This window comes from Schistocerca serialis, chromosome 1 (assembly GCF_023864345.2).
Source record: "Schistocerca serialis cubense isolate TAMUIC-IGC-003099 chromosome 1, iqSchSeri2.2, whole genome shotgun sequence".
NCBI lineage: Eukaryota > Metazoa > Arthropoda > Insecta > Orthoptera > Acrididae > Schistocerca > Schistocerca serialis.
In genome coordinates, this window is record NC_064638.1 from 201,517,709 (window position 1) to 201,542,820 (window position 25,112).

The following is a 25,112-nucleotide window of genomic DNA, read 5'->3' on the forward strand; positions in this document are numbered from 1 at the left end:
AAATTTATATATTTTCATATATTAGTAGATGTATTTAAAATTGTAAAAACCCATCCCTTCCTTTTAGAACTATTATTTTCTTGCTAAGGGAAAGGGAGAGGCTTAAGTTGGGAAGAAAGATTAGAAAGAAGGGCCTGCTCACTCAGACTCAGGTTGATGGGGATGCACTTGACAAGTACGTTTATAGATGTAGATATTACAAAACTGTTGGAAATTTGTTAATTGATTACATTAAAGATTTACATGTTTTTGTTTTCAGATTTTGGTACATCAGTCTAGTTGCATGCTATCGTAATTTGACAACTTGTACCTGGCATCACTTTCCAGAAGAAGCTGAACTGGAATACGACTTATGGCTTGTCAATGGAAATCCCAATGTCACTGGATTTACTTCCCTGGTGTACCAGTTCTCTTTTGACAAACAGGTTTGTGTACTTGACTGAGAATTAAGCTTTATTCATTAACATCTTTGATTGCCATGCAACATTTCACTAGTATTAATAATTTATTCATCCAGTGATAATTTTTGTGATGATGTAGGATCGATCATTCATCTTATTTTGAGGGAGACATAAATCATATATACAGACATATGGATATGTTTACTCATATTTAATTATGGGAGGACAGATAGTGTGTCACTGATTATTAAAGGGTGACGCTGACATCTGCATGGTGTGAATTGCAAAAACCTAAACCAGGAGGGCCAGACAGTGTGTGAGCCTGCAGTCTCCTGAAAGTGAGGGCAATGTCTCACCACATGCACTACATCATTCATTTACACCTAACACAACAATTGTCTTACTTTTGTGCATACTACGAACAACATAGCTTAATAACATGTTCCTTCAGTCTCTCCACACTTTTCACTGCACATATCATACACACTTACCAATAACCTTAGGACCAAGGCCGTGCTGAGTAACAGAGTCAACATCCAGTCATGTTGAACTCGGAAAATATATGAGACATTAGTATTATTCACCTGCAATCACATTTTGTTCTTTCAGCATTCATTATTTAAGAGATATGCTTTGATTGTTTTTTAGATAAATTTATGCTAGGTAGTCTTTTGAATAGTGTGTTTGGAAAGAGATTTTGAGCATGTTGTGGGCTGAAAAAGTGAAAAATAAAATAGTAATGGAAAAATAAAACAAAAAAATATCTTTGGAGGCCAAAATAATCCAGACAAAATTAAGGTACTTTTGGCATATCACGAGAACAGTTAACACATCAGAAAAAACTGTAATGCTGAAGTGTATTTTTGCATAATTGACAAGACTGATTCTCCAGGTCTTTGGTACAGAGCTGAGTGGAGTGTCTGAATCAGAGACTCAAGCAGCTCTGTGGCTGTGTAAACTCTAGATTACTTGACTTGGATCATAGAGTGTAGGGGTGACATGATCTGCTTAAGAGATCAGAGGACCATTATACGTGGGAGGCAGCTACGTAGAGAGTATAGTAGGGGCTGGATGTAATGGAGCACACGGTTTTCAGGTTAGTGTGTCTTGGAGAACTTCATCCAAGGGTACACGTTTGAAGGAAGCAGGTCAAACACAGGACTAGAGTAAACCTAGAAAACATCATTACTATATTTGTAAATTATTGTAGCTGCCTTGGGAAAGTCCAAATCACTCCAAGTGCTCTTAGAAAGCTCTAAAGTAGAAATTTTTGTAGGTACTGAAATCTGTCTAAGAACCTTAGATAAGTTCAGCTAAACTTTTTACCAAGGACCTAATGGTGTACACAAAGGATAGACAAAATTTAGTTGGTAGTGGTGTGTCTGTCACTGTTAGGAGTGGTTCATCATATAATGGAAGTAGATCTTTCACATGAGCTAGTGTGGGTGTAGGTTATACTTGACAACGGAAATAAATTAATAATTGGTTACTTTTACTAACCCCTGAATTCAGGTGATGTAATTGCTGAAAGGGTCAATGACAGTTTGAGGCTTATTTCAAACAATGGAAACCTCAGGTAGGAATATCAACACTGTAGGAAAAGACAGATTGCTACTAACCATAAAGAAGACACGTCAACTTGCAGACAGGCACACTTAAAAGACTCTCACATATAGCTTCCAGCCACAGCCTTCGTCAATAAAAGACACACACGCACGCACACACACACACACACACACACACACACACACACACACACACACACACACGCGCGCGCGCTACTGCTAACTCCAGCAACTTGACCTGAGATTCTGGAGTTGGCAATTGTGTGTGTGTGTGTGTGTGTGTGTGTGTGGTCGGAAGCTATATGTGAGTGCCTCTTAATTTTGCCTGTCTGCAACTTGACATGTCTTCTTAATAGTAAGTAACACTCAGTCTTTTCCCACATTGTTGAGTCTTATTTCAAATAGATACTCATCCCATACAATTATAGTTGGTGCTGACTTTGATCTGCCCCTGCTATGTTGACGAAAATACATATTCTAAGGTGGTGGTAGGCATAAAACATCATCGGAATTTGTGAAATACCAAAATCTGGGTGTAGTTAGGTGTCAGAGGTGGACCAGATGTGGTAATCAGTTGCTTCTATAGACCACCTCTGTCAGGAGACATAGTAGCAGAGCACTTCAGAAAGAACTTGCAGAATTTTGTGAGTGAGTTTCCTGATTACTAACCTTGCTGTTTTAGTAGGGGGGACTTCAGTGTGCCAGCTAATGAGACAGTTGTGCAATCAAAACTGGTGCCAGAGATAATAGTTCGCATGATATTATTGTGAATGTCTGGTATGAAAATTACTTCAAGCAATTAGTTAGAGAACCTACTTTTCAGGTAACATCTTAGACCTCCTAGCCACAAAGAGACCTAAACTTTTCTAATCAGTTAATGTAGAAGGTGGCATCAGTGATCATAAGGCTCTGATAGCATCAGCGACTCTGAGTATTACAAGGAATGTTGAGAAAGATAAGAAATTGTTTTTGTTTAGCAAGAATGATAGGATACAAGTTTCAAAGTATTTGAGTAGCCAACATAAAAAATTCAACTCTGAGAGCAAAGATGTCGAGCACAAATGAATAAAATTCCGAAGTATTCTTCATTATGACATAGACAGGTATGTGCTGAACAAGGTTTTAAGAGATGGGAAAGAACCACTGTGATTTAATCTCACAAAACTGAGCTCATTGCGTTTGTGCATGAGATCAAGTGCACCCACGTTGATGCCATGTTCCTTGACTTCATGAAAGCATTTGGTACCATTTTGAGCTGAAAAAAGAAGAAAAGAAGAATGAGATCAGATTTGTGACTGAATTCAGGATTTTATTGCAATAGAACTCAGCGTATAATTGTTGTTGTTGTTGTTGTTGTGGTCTTCAGTCCTGAGACTGGTTTGATGCAGCTCTCCATGCTACTCTATCCTGTGCAAGCTTCTTCATCTCCCAGTACCTACTGCAACCTACATCCTTCTGAATCTGCTTAGTGTATTCATCTCTTGGTCTCCCTCTACAATTTTTACCCTCCACACTGCCCTCCAATACTAAATGGGTGATCCCTTGGTGCCTCAGAAAATGTCCTACCAACCGATCCCTTCTTCTAGTCGAGTTGTGCCACAAACTTCTCTTCTCCCCAATCCTATTCAGTACCTCCTCATTAGTTATGTGATCTACCCATCTAACCTCCAGCATTTTCTGTAGCACCACATTTCGAAAGCTTCTATTCTTTTCTTGTCCAAACTATTTATCGTCCATGTTTCACATCCATACATGGCTACATTCCATACAAGTACTTTCAGAAACGAATTCCTGACACTTAAATCAATACTCAATGTTAACAAATTTCTCTTCTTCAGAAACGCTTTCCTTGCCATTGCCAGTCTACATTTTATATCCCCTCTACTTCGACCGTCATCAGTTATTTTGCTCTCCAAATAGCAAAACTCCTTTACTACTTGAAGTGTTTCATTTCCTAATCTAATTCCCTCAGCATCACCCAACTTATTTCGACTACATTCCATTATCCTCGTTTTGCTTTTGTTTTGATGTTCATCTTATATCCTCCCTTCAAGACACTATCCATTCCGTTCAACTGCTCTTCCAAGTCCTTTGCTGTCTCTGACAGAATTACAATGTCATCAGCAAACCTCAAAGTTTATATTTCTTCTCCATGGATTTTAATACCTACTCCGAATTTTTCTTTTTGTTTCCTTCACTGCTTGCTCAATATACAGGTTGAATTACATCGGGGAAAGGCTACAACCCTGTCTCACTCCCTTCCCAACCACTGCTTCCCTTTCATGTCCCTCGACTCTTATAACTGCCATCTGGTTTCTGTACAAATGGTAAATAGCTTTTCACTCCCTGTATTTTACCCCTGCCACCTTCAGAATTGGAAAGAGAGTATTCCAGTCAACATTGTCAAAATCTTTCTCTAAGTCTACAAATGCTAGAAATGTAGGTTTGCCTTTCCTTAATCTAGCTTCTAAAATAAGTCGTAGGGTCAGTATTGCCTCATGTGTTCCAATATTTCTACGGAATCCAAACTGATCTTCCCCGAGGTCGGCTTCTACTAGTTTTTCCATTCGTCTGTAAAGAATTTGCGTTAGTATTTTGCAGCTGTGACTTATTAAACTGATTGTTCGGTAATTTTCACATCTGTCATTCACCTGCTGTCTTTGGGATTGGAATTATTACATTCTTCTTGAAGTGTGAGAGAATTTCGTCTGTCTCATACATCTTGCTCACCAGATGGTAGAGTTTTGTCAGGACTGGCTCTCCCAAGGCTGTCAGTAGTTCTAATGGAATGTTGTCTACTCCCGGGGCCTTGTTTCGACTCAGGTCTTTCAGTGCTCATACAAGTGGTTCTCTTTTCTCCAAAGGTCTCTCTGATTTTCCTGTAGGCTGTATCTATCTTACCCGTAGTGAGATAAGCCTCTACATCCTTACATTTGTCCTCTAGCCATCCCTGCTTAGCCATTTTGCACTTCCTGTCGATCTCATTTTTATTAATGAAATGAAACTGACAGATATAAAGATTACTTCAGGAGTGCTTCAAGATAGTGTGTTGCTACACAAATATTAAGAAATTTTTGAACATGAGGATCACTCTGGGTGCAGACAGATGGGTACACAGATTCCGCAGTGGGGGAGTGTTGGCTTCAAGAAGGCCATTTGGTCGCCATAGTGGACAATGTCGAAAGCTCCATACAGCATTTCACAGGTGACACGGTTGTCTGTAAGAAGGAAGCAGTGCCAGAGGATGTTAGCAGATTGCTGGAAGACATTCAGAGGATTGACAGTTCGTCAAAGGACTAGCAATTTATCCAGAACATAAATAAATTTAACTTGTTGTTGTTGTTGTGGTGGTGGTCTTCAGTCCAGAGACTGGTTTGATGCAGCTCTCCATGCTACTCTATCCTGTGCAAGGTTCTTCATCTCCCAGTACCTACTGCAACCTACATCCTTCTGAATCTGTTTAGTGTATTCATCTCGTGGTCTCCCTCTGCGATTTTTACCCTCAACGCTGCCCTCCAATATTAAATTGGTGATCCCTTGATGCCTCAGAATATGCCCTACCAACTGATCCCTTCTTCTAGTCAAGTTGTGCCTCAAATTTCTCTTCTCTCCAATTCTATTCGATACCTCCTCATTAGTTATGTGATCTACCCATCTAATCTTCAGCATTCTTCTGTAGCACCACATTTTGAAAGCTTCTATTCTCTTCTTGTCTGAACTATTTACTGTCCATGTTTCACTTCCATACACGGCTACACTCCATACAAATATTTTCAGAAACGACTTCCTGACACTTAAATCTATGCTCGATGTTAACAAATTTCTCTTCTTCAGAAACGCTTTCCTTACCATTGCCAGTCTACATTTTATATCCTCTCTACTTCGACCATCATCAGTTATTTTGCTCCCCAAATAGCAATACTCATTTACTACTTTAAGCGTCTCATTTCCTAATCTAATTCCCACAGCATCACCAGATTTAATTCAACTACATTCCATTATTCTTGTTTTGCTTTTGTTGATGTTCATCTTATATCCTTTCAAGACCATGTCCATTCTGTTCAGCTGCTCTTCCAGGTCCTTTGCTGTCTCTGACAGAATTAGAATGTCATCGATGAACCTCAAAGTTTTTAACTTGCTATGCATAAATGGGTGAAGAAATCCACTACTGTGGGATTACACTGTTTGTGAAAAATCACCTGAAACAATAACTTCCGTAAAATACTTAGGGCTAACGATCCAGAGTGACCCAAAGTGCAACAGCCATGTAAAACAAATGTAAGGAAAAGCAGATGTGAGTTGGAGATTCGTACGATGAATCTTGAGGAGATATAATTCATTCACAAAGGTGATGGCTTACAAAACACTTGGGTTCGATCATTGTTTGAGTCTTGTTCGTTAGTCTGGGACTCTTACCAGGATGAATTAACAGAACTGATGACAACTAATTGTTGAATGATTGTTTGGTTGCTGCAAGAACATTACACAGATGCTCAACAATGTCCAGTGGAAAATGGTAGAAGAAAGGATTGTGTTTCACAGAAAGGTATACTATTGAAATCCTGAAGAGTACATTCTGAGAAGAGGCAATCTATGTTTCGCTTTCTCCCACATGCATCTTGCAAAATTACCACGATAAGATATTCTGAGAAATTAGGTCTAATACAGAGATTTACCGACAGTTGTCGTTCCAAAATGCCATTTGGAAATGGAACAGGAAGGGGGAAACAGCTAGTGATACTAGATGTACTCTCCACTACACACCACAAGATTGCTTACACGTTGTAATCATTGATGTAGAAATGCATTCTCCAAAAATTATTTTGTGCAATTAGTTCAGGAGTCCACACAAAAGTATCAGTGATTGCAGTAACATATTAGACCTCTTAGTGACGAAGAATCCTGAGCAAATAAATAGCACCAGTGACCACAAGGTCATTGCAGCGAGACTGTGTACCATATTATCCAAATCCACCAAACATAAATGTAAAATTTATCTACTCAGAACATCAGATAAAAGTTTGCTTGACGCATTTCTAAGAGAGAGTCAAAGCAACATAAATCAATTTAAGACGAGTCTTACCATCCTGGCAGTATACCAGTTAGGTTTCTTTCGTAATATGCTGATGAAATAGCCTAATTTTTAACAGTCATATACAACTGCTTGCTCGATGTAAGATCTGTACCTAAAGTCTGGTAAGCTGCACAAGTCACAGCAATATACAAGAAAGGAAACAGAAGGAACCTATATCATTGACATAGATTTCTAGTAGGATTTTGGGACATGTACTGTGTTTGAACATTGAAATGCCTCGTAGAAAACTATCTTATGACACATAATCAGCTCACATTCAGAAAATATCATTCTTGTGAAATACAACTGGCTCTTAATTCACACAAAGTATTGAGTACTATTGACAGGTCACAAGTTGATTCCATTTTCTAGATTTCTAAAATTCTTTTGACACTGATCCTTACAAGTGAGTTGTAATCAGTTACCTGCCAGAGAGGTCATAGTTTTTAATAACTGATGGAAAGTGATCTAGTAAAACTGAAGTGCTATCTGGCATTCCAAAGAAAGTGTTATAGGCCTCTGCTGTTCTTTATACAAGTGATTTAGGATAAAATCTGAGCAATCCTCATAGACTGTTTACAGATGATGCTGTCATTTACCATCAGATTAAGATGTGTGTGTGGTGGTCTTCAGTCCTGAGACTGGTTTGATGCAGCTCTCCATGCTACTCTATCCTGTGCAAGCTTTTTCATCTCCCAGTACCTACTGCAACCTACATCCTTCTGAATCTGCTTAGTGTATTCATCTCGTGGTCTCCCTCTACGATTTTTACCCTCCACGCTGCCCTCCAATACTAAATTGGTGATCCCTTGATGCCTCAGAACATGCCCTACCAACCGATCCCTTCTTCTGGTCAAGTTGTGCCACAAACTTCTCTTCTCCCCAATCCTATTCAATACTTCCTCATTAGTTACATGATCTACCCATCTAATCTTCAGCATCCTTCTGTAGCACCACATTTCGAAAGCTTCTATTCTCTTCTTGTCTAAACTGTTTATCGTCCATGTTTCACTTCCATACATGGCTACACTCCATACGAATACTTTCAGAAATGACTTCCTGACACTTAAATCAATACTGGATGTTAACAAATTTCTCTTCTTCAGAAACGCTTTCCTTGCCATTGCCAGTCTACATTTTATATCCTCTCTACTTCGACCATCATCAGTTATTTTGCTCCCCAAATAGCAAAACTCCTTTACTACTTTAAGTGCCTCATTTCCTAATCTAATTCCCTCAGCATCACCCGACTTAATTAGACTACATTCCATTATCCTTGTTTTGCTTTTGTTGATGTTCATCTTATATCCTCCTTTCAAGACACTGTCCATTCCATTCAACTGCTCTTCCAAGTCCTTTGCTGTCTCTGACAGAATTACAATGTCATCGGCGAACCTCAAAGTTTTTATTTCTTCTCCATGGACTTTAATACCTACTCCGAATTTTTCTTTTGTTTCCTTTACTGCTTGCTCAATATACAGATTGAACAACATCGGGGAGAGGCTACAACCCTGTCTTACTCCCTTCCCAACCACTGCTTCCCTTTCATGTCCCTCGACTCTTACAACTGCCATCTGGTTTCTGTACAAATTGTAAATAGCCTTTCGCTCCCTGTATTTTACCCCTGCCACCTTTAGAATTTGAAAGAGAGTATTCCAGTCAACATTGTCAAAAGCTTTCTCTAAGTCTACAAATGCTAGAAACGTAGGTTTGCCTTTCCTTAATCTTTCTTCTAAGATAAGTCGTAAGGTCAGTATTGCCTCACGTGTTCCAACATTTCTACGGAATCCAAACTGATCTTCCCCGAGGTTGGCTTCTACTAGTTTTTCCATTCGTCTGTAAAGAATTCGTGTTAGTATTTTGCAGCTGTGACTTATTAAGCTGATAGTTCGGTAATTTTCACATCTGTCAACACCTGCTTTCTTTGGGATTGGAATTATTATATTCTTCTTGAAGTCTGAGGGTATTTCGCCTGTTTCATACATCTTGCTCACCAGATGGTAGAGTTTTGTCAGGACTGGCTCTCCCACGGCCGTCAGTAGTTCCAATGGAATATTGTCTACTCCGGGGGCCTTGTTTCGACTCAGGTCTTTCAGTGCTCTGTCAAACTCTTCACGCAGTATCGTATCTCCCATTTCATCTTCATCTACATCCTCTTCCATTTCCATAATATTGTCCTCAAGTACATCGCCCTTGTATAGACCCTCTATATACTCCTTCCACCTTTCTGCTTTCCCTTCTTTGCTTAGCACTGGGTTTCCATCTGAGCTCTTGATATTCATACAAGTCGTTCTCTTATCTCCAAAGGTCTCTTTAATTTTCCTGTAGGCGGTATCTATCTTACCCCTAGTGAGATAGGCCTCTACATCCTTACATTTGTCCTCTAGCCATCCCTGCTTAGCCATTTTGCACTTCCTGTCGATCTCATTTTTGAGACGTTTGTATTCCTTTTTGCCTGTTTCACTTACTGCATTTTTATATTTTCTCCTTTCATCAATTAAATTCAATATTTCTTCTGTTACCCAAGGATTTCTACTAGCCCTCGTCTTTTTACCTACTTGATCCTCTGCTGCCTTCACTACTTCATCCCTCAAAGCTACCCATTCTTCTTCTACTGTATTTATTTCCCCCATTCCTGTCAATTGCTCCCTTATGCTCTCCCTGAATCTCTGTACAACCTCTGGTTCTTTTAGTTTATCCAGGTCCCATCTCCTTAAATTCCCAGCTTTTTGCAGTTTCTTCAGTTTTAATCTACAGGTCATAACCAATAGATTGTGGTCAGAGTCCACATCTGCCCCTGGAAATGTCTTACAATTTAAAACCTGGTTCCTAAATCTCTGTCTTACCATTATATAATCTATCTGATACCTTTTAGTATCTCCAGGGTTCTTCCATGTATACAACCTTCTTTCATGATTCTTAAACCAAGTGTTAGTTATGATTATGTTGTGCTCTGTGCAAAATTCTACCAGGCGGCTTCCTCTTTCATTTCTGTCCCCCAATCCATATTCACCTACTATGTTTCCTTCTCTCCCTTTTCCTACACTCGAATTCCAGTCACCCATGACTATTAAATTTTCGTCTCCCTTCACAATCTGAATAATTTCTTTTATTTCATCATACATTTCTTCAATTTCTTCGTCATCTGCAGAGCTAGTTGGCATATAAACTTGTACTACTGTAGTAGGTGTGGGCTTCGTATCTATCTTGGCCACAATAATGCGTTCACTATGCTGTTTGTAGTAGCTTACCCGCATTCCTATTTTCCTATTCATTATTAAACCTACTCCTGCATTTCCCCTATTTGATTTTGTGTTTATAACCCTGTAGTCACCTGACCAGAAGTCTTGTTCCTCCTGCCACCGAACTTCACTAATTCCCACTATATCTAACTTCAACCTATCCATTTCCCTTTTTAAATTTTCTAACCTACCTGCCCGATTAAGGGATCTGACATTCCACGCTCCGATCCGTAGAACACCAGTTTTCTTTCTCCTGATAACGACATCCTCTTGAGTAGTCCCCGCCCGGAGATCCGAATGGGGGACTATTTTACCTCCGGAATATTTTACCCAAGAGGACGCCATCATCATTTAACCATACAGTAAAGCTGCATGCCCTCGGGAAAAATTACGGCTGTAGTTTCCCCTTGCTTTCAGCCGTTCGCAGTACCAGCACAGCAAGGCCGTTTTGGTTATTGTTACAAGGCCAGATCAGTCAATCATCCAGACTGTTGCCCTTGCAACTACTGAAAAGGCTGCTGCCCCTCTTCAGGAACCACACGTTTGTCTGGCCTCTCAACAGATACCCCTCCGTTGTGGTTGCACCTACGGTACGGCTATCTGTATCGCTGAGGCACGCAAGCCTCCCCACCAACGGCAAGGTCCATGGTTCATGGGGGGGGCAGATTAAGATATCAAGTGAAAAATGTGTTGCAGCTCACAAGTAGTGAATTGTCTGTTGATGGTAACTCCAGGTTGTAATAACAACAATATAAGGATTAGGATAGATTGCTACTCACTGTAAAGATGAGTAGCAGATGAGCACAGTGAGAAGACTGTCACAATGAAAGTCTTTTCATTGTGCATGTCTGCAAGTGGTTGTCATTTGCAGCACCCTTACAGCACAGTGATATGTTGATATTCTACACCTCATTTTATTGCCATTCATGGTAAGCCATCCTCAGCTTACAATTCGGCGAGAGTTTCCACAGCTTGTCTTCATGCTTGCCAAATCCAACCTTGGCCAGCAAGGTTACCGAATCTCTCCCCAATTGAGAATGTTTGAAGCATTATGGGCAGGACTGGCCAACCATCACGGGTTTTTGATGATCTAATATGCCAGTTGGACAGAATTTGGCATAGTATCCTTTAGGAGGACATCCAACAACTCTATTAATTGCTGCCAAGCCAAATAACTGCTTTTGTAAGGGCCAGAGGTGGATCAGTGTGTTACTCACTTGTTCAGTTTGTGAAATTCTTTCTCTTGAATAAATCATCTGTACATGTACATCACATCTTCCAATTTGCATCCCATTCAGATAATTCCTTTATGGTGCATCATTTTCCTCCGTTTCCCCCCCTCTCACCTCCCCTCCTGCCCTCCCTCCCTCCCTCCCTCTCTCTCTCTCTCTCTCTCTCTCTCTCTCTCCCTCTCCCTCTCCCTCCCCCTCTCCCCCCCCCCCTCTCTCTCTCTTCTCTCTCTCTCTCTCTCCTCCGTCCCTCCCTCCCTCCCTCCCTCCCTCCCTCCCCCTCCCTCCCTCCCCCTCTCTCTCTTTCCCCCTCTCCCTCTCTCTCTCCCCCCTCTCCCTCTCTCCCCTCCCCACCCCCTGTCGTAGTTTTTGGAACTAATAGTTGCATCCTTGGTCCAAGTGACCTGCCCTTCATTTTTAACATTTCCCAACCCATACCTCTCTGTTTGGTGAGGAATAAACTAATACTTTCAAAAACTAGGATAACATTGTTGGTTTTACTTTTATTTTTATATGTGCCTATCAGCATTACTAAATATTTCACCTCTAGAAGGTAAATACTTGTCACCAATTCTGTTTCATAATTTATTAGTTTTCTCACTTGCATTTTCCTTGTAAAACAATTGAAATAATGAAAACACAGGTCAGTGTAAAAAATTGTTGTGATCTTTTAAGATGAATGGAACTGAACCTCTTTCTGCATTATTTAACTTTTTGTTTTAATTTGAGGTGTCTTCTTTTTTCAGGGAACAGTGGAGCTGTATCTAGCATTCTTTCTCTGCTATATGGTGCTTGTACCACTGCAGTTGTATGCAGCAGTTAGACAGAGTCATCCTGTCACCAGACTGTTCACTGTCAGTCTCCTGCTGGAGTTTTTGGGTCTCGGATTTATACTGCTTCATATAATTAAGTTCTCACTCGATGGCGTGGGTGTCCAGGAATTATCCATAGCTGGAGACATTTTTGATATATTGTCGCGGGTATGACTTATTTCTGTATTTTACATATTGAAGTAATTATTTGGTTTGTAAATTATGCACCACAGTTACCTAAGTTATAAGTGCATTTTATGTTATTAATATCAAGTTTTCTTGCATAACTGACAATGTTGAGTACCCTTACATAAAAAAGTTACAACTGTATTATAATATGAAAAAGGAAGAAAGTGTATATATGAATTTGACAAGCATCACCCAAGTCTGCAAGTGCTATAAGTCCTACCTAATTAGCATTATTCAAATGACTACTAAGACCAATGCTAGAAGCAAAATAGTTTCACCATTTCCGTAACTACTTATTGCTGATGTATGGCAGATGCAGAAAACAGTGTTCTTCAGAATGCATATTGTACACATCACAAAATGATCATGATTGATGCCCACCAAAAAAAAAAAAAAAAAAAAAAAAAAAAAGTTTTCTTAATTGGGGATAGAGGGGACACTGATAGAAATGGAGTCCCTTCATTTGATAAACGTGAGGAAGAAGTACATTCAAAGAATTGGGTATTAAGATTAATCAGCAAACTGATTCTAGGGATAGACAATAGCATGAGAGAAGAAAACACCCAACATTAAAATGCTATGAACAGATTATATTTTGTAACTTGATAATTAAGAAACAGCAGAAAGAAGTTTCACAAGTCAGAGATATGTGAGAGAAACTGAAAGTAGATCCATAAATTATACAACAAAAGCTGGTTGCAGAGTCAGAAAAAAAGCATCCAGGGTATAAAAAGGTAAGATAAAGTACAAGGCATAAACAGTCGGACAAAAAATTCTACAGTGTGTGTGTGGTGTAGATCACCTACGTGACCTGTCTCTTTCTTAAGTATTCTGTTATTGTCACCTTTTTACTCCCACAGATCTGCCCATTGTTTCTGCTATCATTTCTGACCTCCCACACATTAATTTATTTTGATGTGCATCTCTCTCTCTCTCTCTCTCTCTCTCTCTCTCTCTCTCTCTCTCTCTCTTAAAAAATGAAAAACAGAAAATTCATGGAATATGTAGAAGATCCTCTCTGCATAAATTTGATAAACAGATTTTTTTAAAGAAACAGTTCATTAGAGCAAAAGGAAATACTAATTTATTGTCACTGAGAAGAGTCTCAAGAATTATTCACTAGAAATATTTCTCAAGAAAGTTATAGCAGTTATACAAAATAATATAAATACACATAAAAATAATCTAAATACACATCTGCAATGGTGTAGCCCTACATTTGGCTTGCTGAATACTGGGGATTTATGGTTATATATCCTGTGTAGTTTCCCACAAAGAAACTATTCTAGTTCCTTTAGAGATGCAGAAAGTGGATAATCTACCCTTAATGGGTTTTTCACGTACAAACCACCGTGACTCAGTGCTGTTGAATTTTTCATTTCTTGTTTCATCCTCTTACTCGATAAACTAATTGTAGACATTTCCAGCTATACGCATGTTTGCATTATCATCTCAGATTATGCAGTCCCCTGTTGGGAACAATTCGTGTGACATGTAGTGCACATGGCTACTTAAGTTCATTCTATAGGTAACTGATAACTGTTGATTTTACTGTAATCATGTTAGGGCCACCCTAACTGTTACAGGACCTCCCTCCACTGTGTATCAAAGATGCAAGTAGTCTGGGTTGTACACTACCCTTGCTATTCTCAAACTGTGGCCCTATCCTGCAGTTATGAATAGTGGACCAGCAGACTTTGCAGGCCATACTACGTGTTTCCATTGATTAAAAGTTAAGCATTGCACTCTTTCACTGCTCAAGGCTCTTATTTGAGTTCACTTAATTTGTACAAGGTTTGGAAGTAACAGTACTATCATCAGTGTTTTACATATATCGTCCTCATCATACTGTTTTTGTGGACTTCATCATCTCTGCTTGTATGTTAAGCTCAGCACTTGTCTTCTCATTAGGAGCCACATATCATTTTAATGGCATTTGATGTCTATCAGTTGATATAGTTTCCCTTCCACTACTATTTTTTGCAAGTGAAGATTTTCACTAACTCTTTACTGCTCTTGACAGTCTCTCTCTCTCTCTCTCTCTCTCTCTCTCTCTCTCTCTCTCTAACCCTACCATGGAGCTATTAGCTCATTAAAATTTACCCTCAATTAAGCACTGTAAGGTTTGACATGGTTTGTGATCATCACAAATATGTTATCAAGCCAAGACACTTCTATTGATAATTAATGGTGCAATTTCGGGCACACAGCTAAAACCCCGGTTAACCCTCACTTCCCAGATCAGGCAGAGGTCAGAATGCCAAAAAGGTCTGATAATCAGAGAAAAATGAAACAAGTCATTTACAGAGCTTAATTTTGGACACTGAAAATCTATTTTAAAAAATGTGGAGTGTTTTTTTTTGTTTCAATTTCGTAAAACTTGACACAGCTCTATCACGCCACTTCTTTGCACACAGTATGTCCATAGTTGTAGTGGTTGACTGCTGTTCCAGATATCTGAGGGCAGTCTTGAATGCATCCTTTGTTGTAGAATGGCTGATCTTTTCGTATTCTTCCTTTTCTTCATCATATGACTTCTCATGCTCAACACATTCTGTTGTAAAACAAGATTACTTCTCTACTGGTCTTCAGGTTCTTCATTGGTGACAGCAGCAATGTCACCTTCTGCTAGCCATTCCTTTACTTCAGCAATTTGGACATAATTATGAAGAGTTTGCAAATCAGTGACTGAAGCTACAGCAATTGACTCATTAGATTCTGGAAGTTCCAGGTCTTTATTTAGGCTAGGACAAACTTTCTTCCATGGTTTTTGTAGAGTGGTTTTCTTAGGTACTTCCCAAGCTTGACCAACTGTACATATTGCATCTTTTATGTTGAGGCCTTTCATTGCTTCTAAAAGATCACAACGCTCTTCTGTCTTCTCTAACAAATCGCTGATGTATTTCCTCCTGTAATGTTGTTTTAACCACTTCATAACACACTGGTCCATTGTCTGGATTAATGAAGTAAATTTTGGGGGCAGAAATATAGCTTTTATATCACCTACTTGAAGTTCAGACTCAGAGGCGTGGCTTGGGGCATTGTCCAGCAATAAAACTGCATGGCATTGTACATTTTTTGATTTTAACAGCTGGAACAAATGCAACAAAAACCATTCTTTAAACAAATTACCATTCTTCCAAGCACTTTTTGAGGTTTGTAATAAATGTAAACTGCCAGTGTGTTTGTGTTTTTAAAGGCTCTTGGTTTCTTAGATTTGTCATTTACAAACAACAGCAACATATACTCACCATTTGCATTGCTGCATGTTGCAATGGTGATCCTATCCTTTGTTTGTTTCATGCCTGTGACTGTTTCATTCTTTGAGACAAGGGTTTTTGAGGGAGCGTTTTGTAGTTTAGCACACTCTCAACAATGTTTGTATAATTGATCAGTTACCAGATTATTTTCTGAGACTAGTGTTTCAAATTTTGTGACATGCTCTCTACCTTCATCTTCATCAGCAGAGAGCTTTTACCAGAAAGAGCAACTTTCCTAAGGCCGTGATGATGTTTCCACCAGTGAAGCCAACCTTCACTTACTTGCAATCTGTTGTCTTCAGACATGCCACCCCAAGTTTTTGGTGCAATTGAATAGCTTCTATGATAGGGCCTGAGAGGGTGGTCCCTGTAAGTCTTTCCTGGCAACACCAAACCCACACTGCATCATTCAAGAGCTCAAGTTTTGGTTTTGTCAGTGCTAGTCTAGGTTTTAAAATGTTCTCACCATCTACAGTTAACCCAAAAGCTTAAAGATCTTTTTCATTGTTTTTGCAGTCTTTAATGAGTGTCACTCTAACAAGCATTTCACATGCTCATTTAGTAACTGACTCACCTTTGTCAGGTCTCTGCAGAACTCTTAGTTTCTCTTTGATTATGCACACAACATTTCCTTTTCTGACTTGTAACAATTTTTAGTGTTTCAGAATCCTTACACTACTGAATCACAACTTTAAAACTGTATAAAACTACACAGTAACCTTAAAATTAAAATGAATACAGCAATAAACTTGAAAAGCTTACAAATAAAGCAGCTGATTAAAGAGTACAGTAAAGCGAACAGTTTGGTGTGACAAAAGTCTGTCAATTGAGCATGCGTGAGGAGTGTTATTCGGATGGACACCTGTTAGGACAGGAGCAACATCAATCGACAATGGTGCCACACTTTTTGGAGCAGATGGATGGTTGAACACTTGGTCAGATAATTCAAGGAGTTGGTTAATAAAAGATCAGATAATTTAGGTTCTACATCAACCCAACCATCGTATTCAGGTGCTACAAGTTGTGTGATTATGTGTACTTGCCACCTGGACTCCCAGCGGATTGTGAAATATTGTTGCTGTTGTGCCACTATTTATAGCAGAGTTCAACTCTTGGTGTCCACTAAATCCTTTGATGCTCATTTGTTTTCCAGAGCTTGCAATGTTATTCTGTGAAGCTTACATTCTCCCAGTTGTTTCCAGCTCTGAAAAGCAATTGAGCATCGAAGAACGTAGCAGGCACGGAAGTCAAACTCAGTCATATGTGGTGGTATGACACCAACAATACTACATAGTCTGGTTGGGATCCAGGCAACAGGTATGTGTAAGAACATGGCTCTCAGCACCTGAAGAAGACAGCTGAATTGGTTTTCCAAATATAGTGCACAAAATGGAACCAACATCTTGGCTGTGTAACTGAAAGCACACCATTAATCAATCATGCTGAAAAATCTCGGGGTTCACTTCCAGAGATATCAAAGTACAAGGGGAGAACAAAGAACAGTGCTAATAAATTACAGTTAAGTCAGATAATGCATTACAGATTTGTAATGTTTATAGTAGCGTAAAATTATTTTGTCCAGCTCCTCTATTCAGTATTTTTAAATTGTCTTCAGACATGATCTCAGATTAATGGGTAGCTATAAAACTGAATTTTTGATGACACTGAACATGGAGTAATTCTTTTGAACCTCCCTGTATAACACCATTTCCAAATACTGAACTAAGATGCAGGACAATAAGTATTAGTGAACACTGGGTGAGATGTTTGACCACATAATTGGAAACTTGATTATTCAGATGGCCAAAATGAGGTGCTCTCATGAAAATAAGCTCTAGCTATGAAACACCACTAAGCTGCTTGATGTGATGTCCTAAAATAAGCAATAGCCTCATTTTATGTGAGAATTGCTCATTATAGAGCGGATATAATTGTTCCCATAGAAAGAAGGAACGTCATCTCTCTGCCATATAAATTTTGTGGGAGTGTTTTATTTAACTATCATTTGACATCTTATGTTACACTTACATGTAGAAGCATTGCTTTGAACTTATTAAGACCAGCTTTGTAACTTCATCTTTTATGACATTGTATGAATGCAATTAACTAACAATTTTTTGAATTATGCAAAATTCTGTTTAGTTAATTCATTTCATTTGCCTTAAACTGTGAAATGTCATTGCTTTTTGCCCAAATTTTCCATTTGAAGCACATTTTGTAATTCTGTTTCACTACTTCTCTCATACAAAAGACTGCAAAATTTAAACTCTCTCTGGATCCCGGACTGCAGAGTCAAAAAGTAGTATTTCTAAAAGACATACACATGTGCTTAGTGTGTTGGCATATTGTTCACAAACATTTCACTCATTTGCGCCAAATGTGGACCTCAGAAGATATAGAAGACTGTGGTGTGTTTAATAATTATTGCATATATTTTTTGGTTGATACAGCCATGTAGTCTAAAATGATACTCCACTTACATGTCCTCAGTTACTGTTAACACAGTGATTACTTCAACATAGGCACATTTTGATAAGTCATATTTATTTATTTGTTGCTCTACATGTTCCAAACATACATCATAGTGTGAAAGCAAGTGGGTGTGGAATGAGTCAAAACATTTAATTCATTATTATGTTCAAGTTGTTAATGATCACACACAGAGGTTAAAAATACAAATTAACAATCACAGGCAAAGGTTAGAAATACTAATTTCAAATATTCCCTAATGATAGAGGTTGATTTATAAAATACAGAGATAATTTTGTGGCATAAACTTCTGATAGCCTCCAACTGTCCGAAGGTAGCTGACATTGTGCCTTGGGACTGAGTTACTGTTTGCTCCCCTCAAATAATCACATGAAATCTCCTGAATACTTGACCAGTTACCTAAAAGTAACTTTTTGGTCTAGATATTAATGTCTATATTAAGTGTTACCTGTAGAGTCGCAAGGCCATTTAAATGCTTGGTAGCTATCACATGTGTGCTTTGAGCACCAAATCATTAACTATGGGAGCCACCTTGAATTGTCTCAGACTGAAACTGAGCTGTGTTCACTTATACTTCCCCAGAATCCTCATCTTCACAGATGTTGGCACAAACTTAACTCTCTCCCACATACTGGTTTTAATGGCTTTTTTCAGTATTTATTATGAGCATTAAATACTCTTTATTTTATCCTAAGACATTTGTCTTGCTGACTTAAATTGAATAAATATATTAATGTCAGCATATAGTAATGCAAAGTCCAGGTAGAATGTAAGTAGTTTAGGAGTGAAGATATCAACTCACTGAGTCGTAAAAGCATTGAGTTATTGACAGAGACATAAACAAGACCGAATACTTTGCTAGTTCTGAGGTAAATCCTTTTTTGAGCTGTAGCCGCCCCCCCTCCCCCCCACACACGCGCGCGCGCCCACACACACACACACACACACACACACACACACACACACACACACACACACTTGATGGTTACATAGTGCTGACAAATACACTCAATTCAGCTGGTACAGTGTAGCCATACAGGTGTTTGTGGGGAGCAGTGGTATGTTTGTGTGTCCACATGCATGCACTTTAGTGCTAAAAAGGTGCTTTCAGTCTTGTTTATGTGCCCGTCGACCACTCAATACCTCTACTGTTTGGTGAGTTGTTACCTGTACTCATAAATTATTTAGTAATCTCATTAAAATTCTGCCCCAATTTCATGGATTCGACAGCAGATATATCCTTAATTTCTCATACATGTGCTCAGTTTCGGAATATTTTCTGTTGACATTGATGATAGAAGTAATTCCTAAATAGGTACAATCACAAAACTGGAATATTATACATTGTAAGAAGTTGTCATAACCATCTGTTCTAACATGACAATGCATAGTTGTTGTTTACAAACCACTTCTGTCTTTGTCATTGGCATATTTCAATTACAGGAACCTTTTTTTCTTCCTTTTCATAAATATTTCATTTTTGATGTCTGTGACACAGATGAAGATAATGCACAGTTCGAGTTTATGAAGATGATAACTCCACTTGTTTCCCTAATTGTCCCATTATTCTGACATATCAACTTTAAAAACATTAACAAAACTGTGAATTAGCATTTTAGGCACTTGAACATGCTATATCGAACAGTCTTTTATATATTCCATTGAAACTGAAGATTTGTTATCTAATGAGCATCATTACATGGAAATCGCATAAAACTGTTTAACAGCATTGCTGTATGTGTGATTTCATGAAAAATTAAATACTGGCCTACTCATTATATCATTAAACAGTGGACAACTGTATCAGAGGATGAGATATATACTGACTGCTTCTGTATGTGCTTCTACTGTGGAAAACCTGCTGCTTGATCCTAGTCTGTTCGATAAATTGTCCTTTCCATCACACACCTCTGTTATCTTATTTAGTCTCCATTTACTGCTCTTTCGCCAGAGAAAGCTAGTTGAATGTTCTACTGTAAGTAGTGGCATCAGTGAGTTTACAATATCATCAAGTGGGTGGTATAAGAAGTTTGCCTGTTGTATGACATTTTACATGGCGTTTTATAAAATAGCACTGAAATAATACTCTTTCATTTTACTTCATGCTAGAGCCTTCTGGTAACTGGAACCTTGATTATTTCTCCCATAAGAAACCACTCATATAAAAATGGGCTATTTTTAAGTCCATAGAGAGGTAGAAAATGAACTTATGGAATTGGAGAACTGAGAGAGAAGTTTCGATAACAGGAAGTATGTTAAGTAAATGGTTCAGATGACAACTAGAAATTCAGTTATCTTGTAAATGCAAAATAGATAGAAGTGAAGATGTTTCATAAGTTCTTAATACATTAAACAATCAAAATTTGATAAGAGTTGTAAATTATATCCAAGTATTTTATGCCAAGAACAAAGTTAAGAAAACTAATAATTTAAGTGAAATTCATGCAGTTGACTAATTAAACAAAACTCATTATCATTAAAAATACATTTGCTCGCTGCAGATGATTCCCAAGCAGGAAATTTGCTGTTTAACATTGTGTGTACATACCTATGGTATTACCTTCCAATGACTGGAACCTTGATTATTTCTCCCATAACAAACCACTGATACAAAAATGGGATATTTTTGGTCCATAGAGAGGTAGAAAATGAATTTATGGAATTGGAGAACTGAGAGAGTGTTATAACTTCAAGCTGAACAAATATAATTCAAGTACGATGCAGTACATGAAATTCACAGAGCAAGTAAACAGGGTAAGATGTGTGTCACTTTTAACAGTCAAATCATAACTGAGTCCGAGTCTAGCGGCCGCTGGCTGGCTGGCCACTTAGGTGGCGCTGCTGCTGCATGGCTGCCAGACAGGCCGCATGTAGAGGACGCGCGTAGCGGCACTTTGAAAGATCGGAGAGTCACAACGCTTTTCCCCCCCTTTGAAGTTTTTGCAAAGGTCTTGATGGAGCTGGCCTGTAGATTGCTAACGTCCATAGCTGTTGTTTGACTGGCCGTAAAGTCTCGAGGAGGAGGCTTCCCGTACGGACGGAAGTGTCCCCAATGATAACGGGTCGAGATGACAGGAAATGTGGGGGTCGAATCTGCTGGGGCCCCGTGCACCAATCTGCCCATTGCGGCAAGTCTGGTTGTTATAACAGGAGACATGGGCGATGTGTCCGCGTCCGTAGGAGAAGGATGCGAGTAGAGTTGCTCTGACAGATGATGGTCATCTGGTTCCTGCATGGGCACGTCTCCTGTTGGTGTCACTTCTTGTGCTGGCACCGATATGATGGTGAGAGGACTGCGTTGTGAGTAATGAGAGATTCCAGGATCCCGAGCATCAGGTAGAGCCGATCAGGTAGAGCCAAAGGTGGTGTAGCGGCATCCAGAACAGGCGTTGCCTGCACACGAGGCCGCAGCTGGTCCGAATGACGCACTGTAACACCCGTGTCCGTCTGGATTTCATACAGGCGTCGGCCACGATGTCGTAAGATGCAGCCAGGACTCCATTTTGGCCACCTCCATATCCCCGTACCCGTACAAGGTCGCCGGCAGTGAACCGGCCTAGTGAAGGCACCCGCGGCCATGAGGTGGAAGGCCGCAAAAGATGAAGTAGCGTTCGGGGCTGTCGGCCGTGTAAGAGCTCAGCCGGGCTGTGGTCGCCCATGGGGGTGAAACGTTAAGAAGCCAGAAATTGGAGAAGCGCATCATCAGCAGCAGAAGAAGTCAGGAGTTTCCTCATCTGAGCCTTAAGTGTGCGGACCAGTCGTTCAGCCTCACCATTTGACTGTGGATGGAACGGAGGGGCCGTGACATGCATGACGCCGTGACGGGCACAAAAATCCGCAAAATCGGAAGAGGCAAATTGCGGACCATTATCAGTAACAAGAGTAGAGGGTAGGTCTTCCAAAGATAAAATGCGAGCTAGAGCATTAGTGGTTGCCGTGGTGGTAGGCAACGTGCAACGGACAATGAAAGGAAAGTTAGAGTAGGCGTCAATAATGAGAAGCCAATAAGTACCTAAAATGGGTCCCATAAAGTCAGCATGAATATGCTCCCAGGGCTTCTCAGGCAAAGGCCATGGTGACAAAGATGACTTCAGGGCGGCGGCCTCTGACGCACAAGGGCCACAGGCAGTGACCATGTGCGCGATTTCAGAGTCGATGCCGGGCCAGTACACATGACGGCGCTCCAGAGATTTGGTGCGAGAGACACCCCAGTGCCCTTGGTGAAGGAGGCCCAAGACTAAAGCACGCAAAGACACAGGTACCACAACACGCGGCGAAACATTTTCAGTGAAAAGGAGGATAACACCATCCCTAGCCATGAGGCAGTAATGCAAAGCGTAGTAGTTCCGCAACGGATCAGAAGTCTTAGCGGATGGACGATCTGGCCAACCCTTCTGAATATAGCGTAAAACCCGGGAGAGGGTAGTGTCAGAACCCATAGCAGCCGCCAGCCGGTCCCCGGTGATGGGGAACCCGTCCACAACCCGCTGCTCGGCAACATCCAGGTGGAAACATGAAAGTTCATCCCTATCGAATGCCAGATCAGGACCCATGGAAAGGCAAGACAGTGCATCAGCATTCGCATGTTGAGCCGTTGGCCGGAAATGAATCTATAATTGAAACGAGACAAGTAAAGAGCCCAACGCTGGAGGCGGTGTGCAGCCTTGTCGGGAAGTGAAGTGGATGGATGAAACAAGGAAACAAGTAGTTTGTGATCCGTAACAAGATGAAATTTGAATCCATAGAGAAAAACACCAAACTTATGAAGAGCATAAATAATGGCCAAAGCTTCTTTTTCAATTTGAGAATACTTTTGTTGGGCATCCGTGAGCGTTTTGGAGGCATAAGCAATGGGTTGTTCAGAAACATCAGAAACACGGTGCGCAAGGACTGCAGAAACCCCGTATTGAGAGGCGTCCGTTGCAAGAACAAGATGTTGGCCAGGTCGATAAGTAGCCAGGCATGGGGCCTGTTTCAGCATACTCTTCAATTTCTGGAAAACCGCATCGCATGACGCGGCCAGTGAAACGGCACGTTTTTATGCAACAGGTGATGCAACGGCTGAGCCACCGTAGCAGCAGACAGTAAAAGCCTGTGATAGTATGCAGGACATTGATCGCAGCGACAGTTTGCTGAAGTGGACGAATACCGTCCCGAGAGAGTTGAAACCCCAAGTACGTGATAGATGCCTGAAAAAATTTTGATTTATGAAGGTTACACTTAAGACCGGCAGTCTGTAAGACATGAAAAAGTGTGCGGAGATTCTGAAGATGTTCTTCAGTGATGGTGGAGCCAGTGACAAAAATGTCCATGTAATTTGTACACCCAGGGACAGTGAGCAATAATTGTTCCAAGAATCCCTGAAAGAGAGCAGGGGCGCTGCCAACCCCTAATGGCAATTGTTGGCATTGTTAGAGGCTGAAAGGCGTATTAAGGACCAGAAACTGCCGGGAAGCAGCGTCGAGAGGAAGTTGATGATAAGCTTCTGACAGGTCAAGTTTAGAAAAATACTGGCCTCCAGCAAGTTTAGTGAACAATTCTTCAGGTCAAGGCATAGGGTAAGTGTCGATGAAGCATTGAGCATTTACAGTGGCTTTGAAATCGCCACAGAGACGAATATCACCATTTGGCTTAGCAGCAACAACGACAGGAGAGGACCACTCACTGGAAGTGACAGGAAGAAAGACCCCTGAAGCAGTGAGACCATCCAGCTCCCATATGACCTGATCACGAAGGGCCACAGGAATGGGCCGAGCCCGAAAAAACTTCGGCCGAGCAGTGGGTTTGAGCGTGATGTGAGCTTCAAAGTCGTTTGCACGGCCTAACCCAGGAGAAAAAAGGGACAAAAATGACTTCGACAAGGAATCCAATTGAGCATAAGGAATAACATCAGAGACGATATTGACAGAGTCATCTATGGAGAACCCAAAAACGCGAAAGGCATCGAAACCAAAAAGATTCTCCACATTACTATGGTCGACCACAAATATGGGAACAGTGTGAACGACAGATTTGTAAGATACCTCAGCATCAAATTGTCCCAAGAGAGAAATCTTCTGTTTATTGTAAGTCCGTAAATTGTGTAGTGACAGGTGACAGGATTGTAGAACCCAACTGAAGATACGTCTGAGAATTGATGATAGTGGCAGCAGAACCAGTATCCACCTGCATGCGAACATCTCGACCAAGTATTTTTTTTTACACACACGGCCCAACATTGTGGACAATCCTCACGTGAATGTATCGTAAAACACCGCGGACATGAAGGAAGTTGCTGTGGGTTTTGCTGCAGTTTCTTAGAGGTTTGTTTACGGTTAGGCTGATGCTGCACTTGGGATCGTACTGCGGCCACGTTGGCCGGCAGGGACATGCCACACGCTTCGTCAAGATTGCACAAAGGTTGTATTTCCCCGACGTCACCCCATGCCTCTATTTGCGCTCCAGCGGCGTGAGAAATTTCAAAAGACTGAGCGATGGATAGGACTTCATCTAGAGTCGGATTTGCCAACTGAAGGACACGTAGCGTAACTTCTTTGTCGGGCGCCAACCGGATAATAGCATCCCATACCATGGAGTCAGCGTAGGATTCTTTGTGAACTTCAGCAACAAATTGACACTTTGTACTGAGGCCGTGAAGTTCAGCAGCCCAAGCGCGATAGGGTTGATTCGGTTGTTTTTGACAACGATAAAAGGCAACAAGAGAGGCTACCACATGCGTATGCTTTTGAAAATAGATGGACAGAAGTGAGCACATTGCAGCAAAGGACAAACACGCAGGATCTTTCAAAGGAGCCAATTGCGACTGTTGTGTCTAGACAAGACAGCCTAGACACAATGAGAGGAAGCCGAA

General features: G+C 40.4%; 1 protein-coding gene across 1 annotated transcript in view; it reads left to right on the forward strand.

Annotated features, from left to right (window-relative positions):
* LOC126465405 (integral membrane protein GPR180) overlaps positions 1-25,112 on the forward strand; it is a 73,543-nt gene that overhangs the window by 26,641 nt on the left and 21,790 nt on the right. The window contains exons 2-3 of the mRNA XM_050096303.1: positions 260-425; positions 12,258-12,491. Of these exons, the coding sequence (XP_049952260.1) occupies positions 260-425; positions 12,258-12,491 (400 nt within the window). The remainder of the gene's footprint in view (positions 1-259; positions 426-12,257; positions 12,492-25,112) is intronic.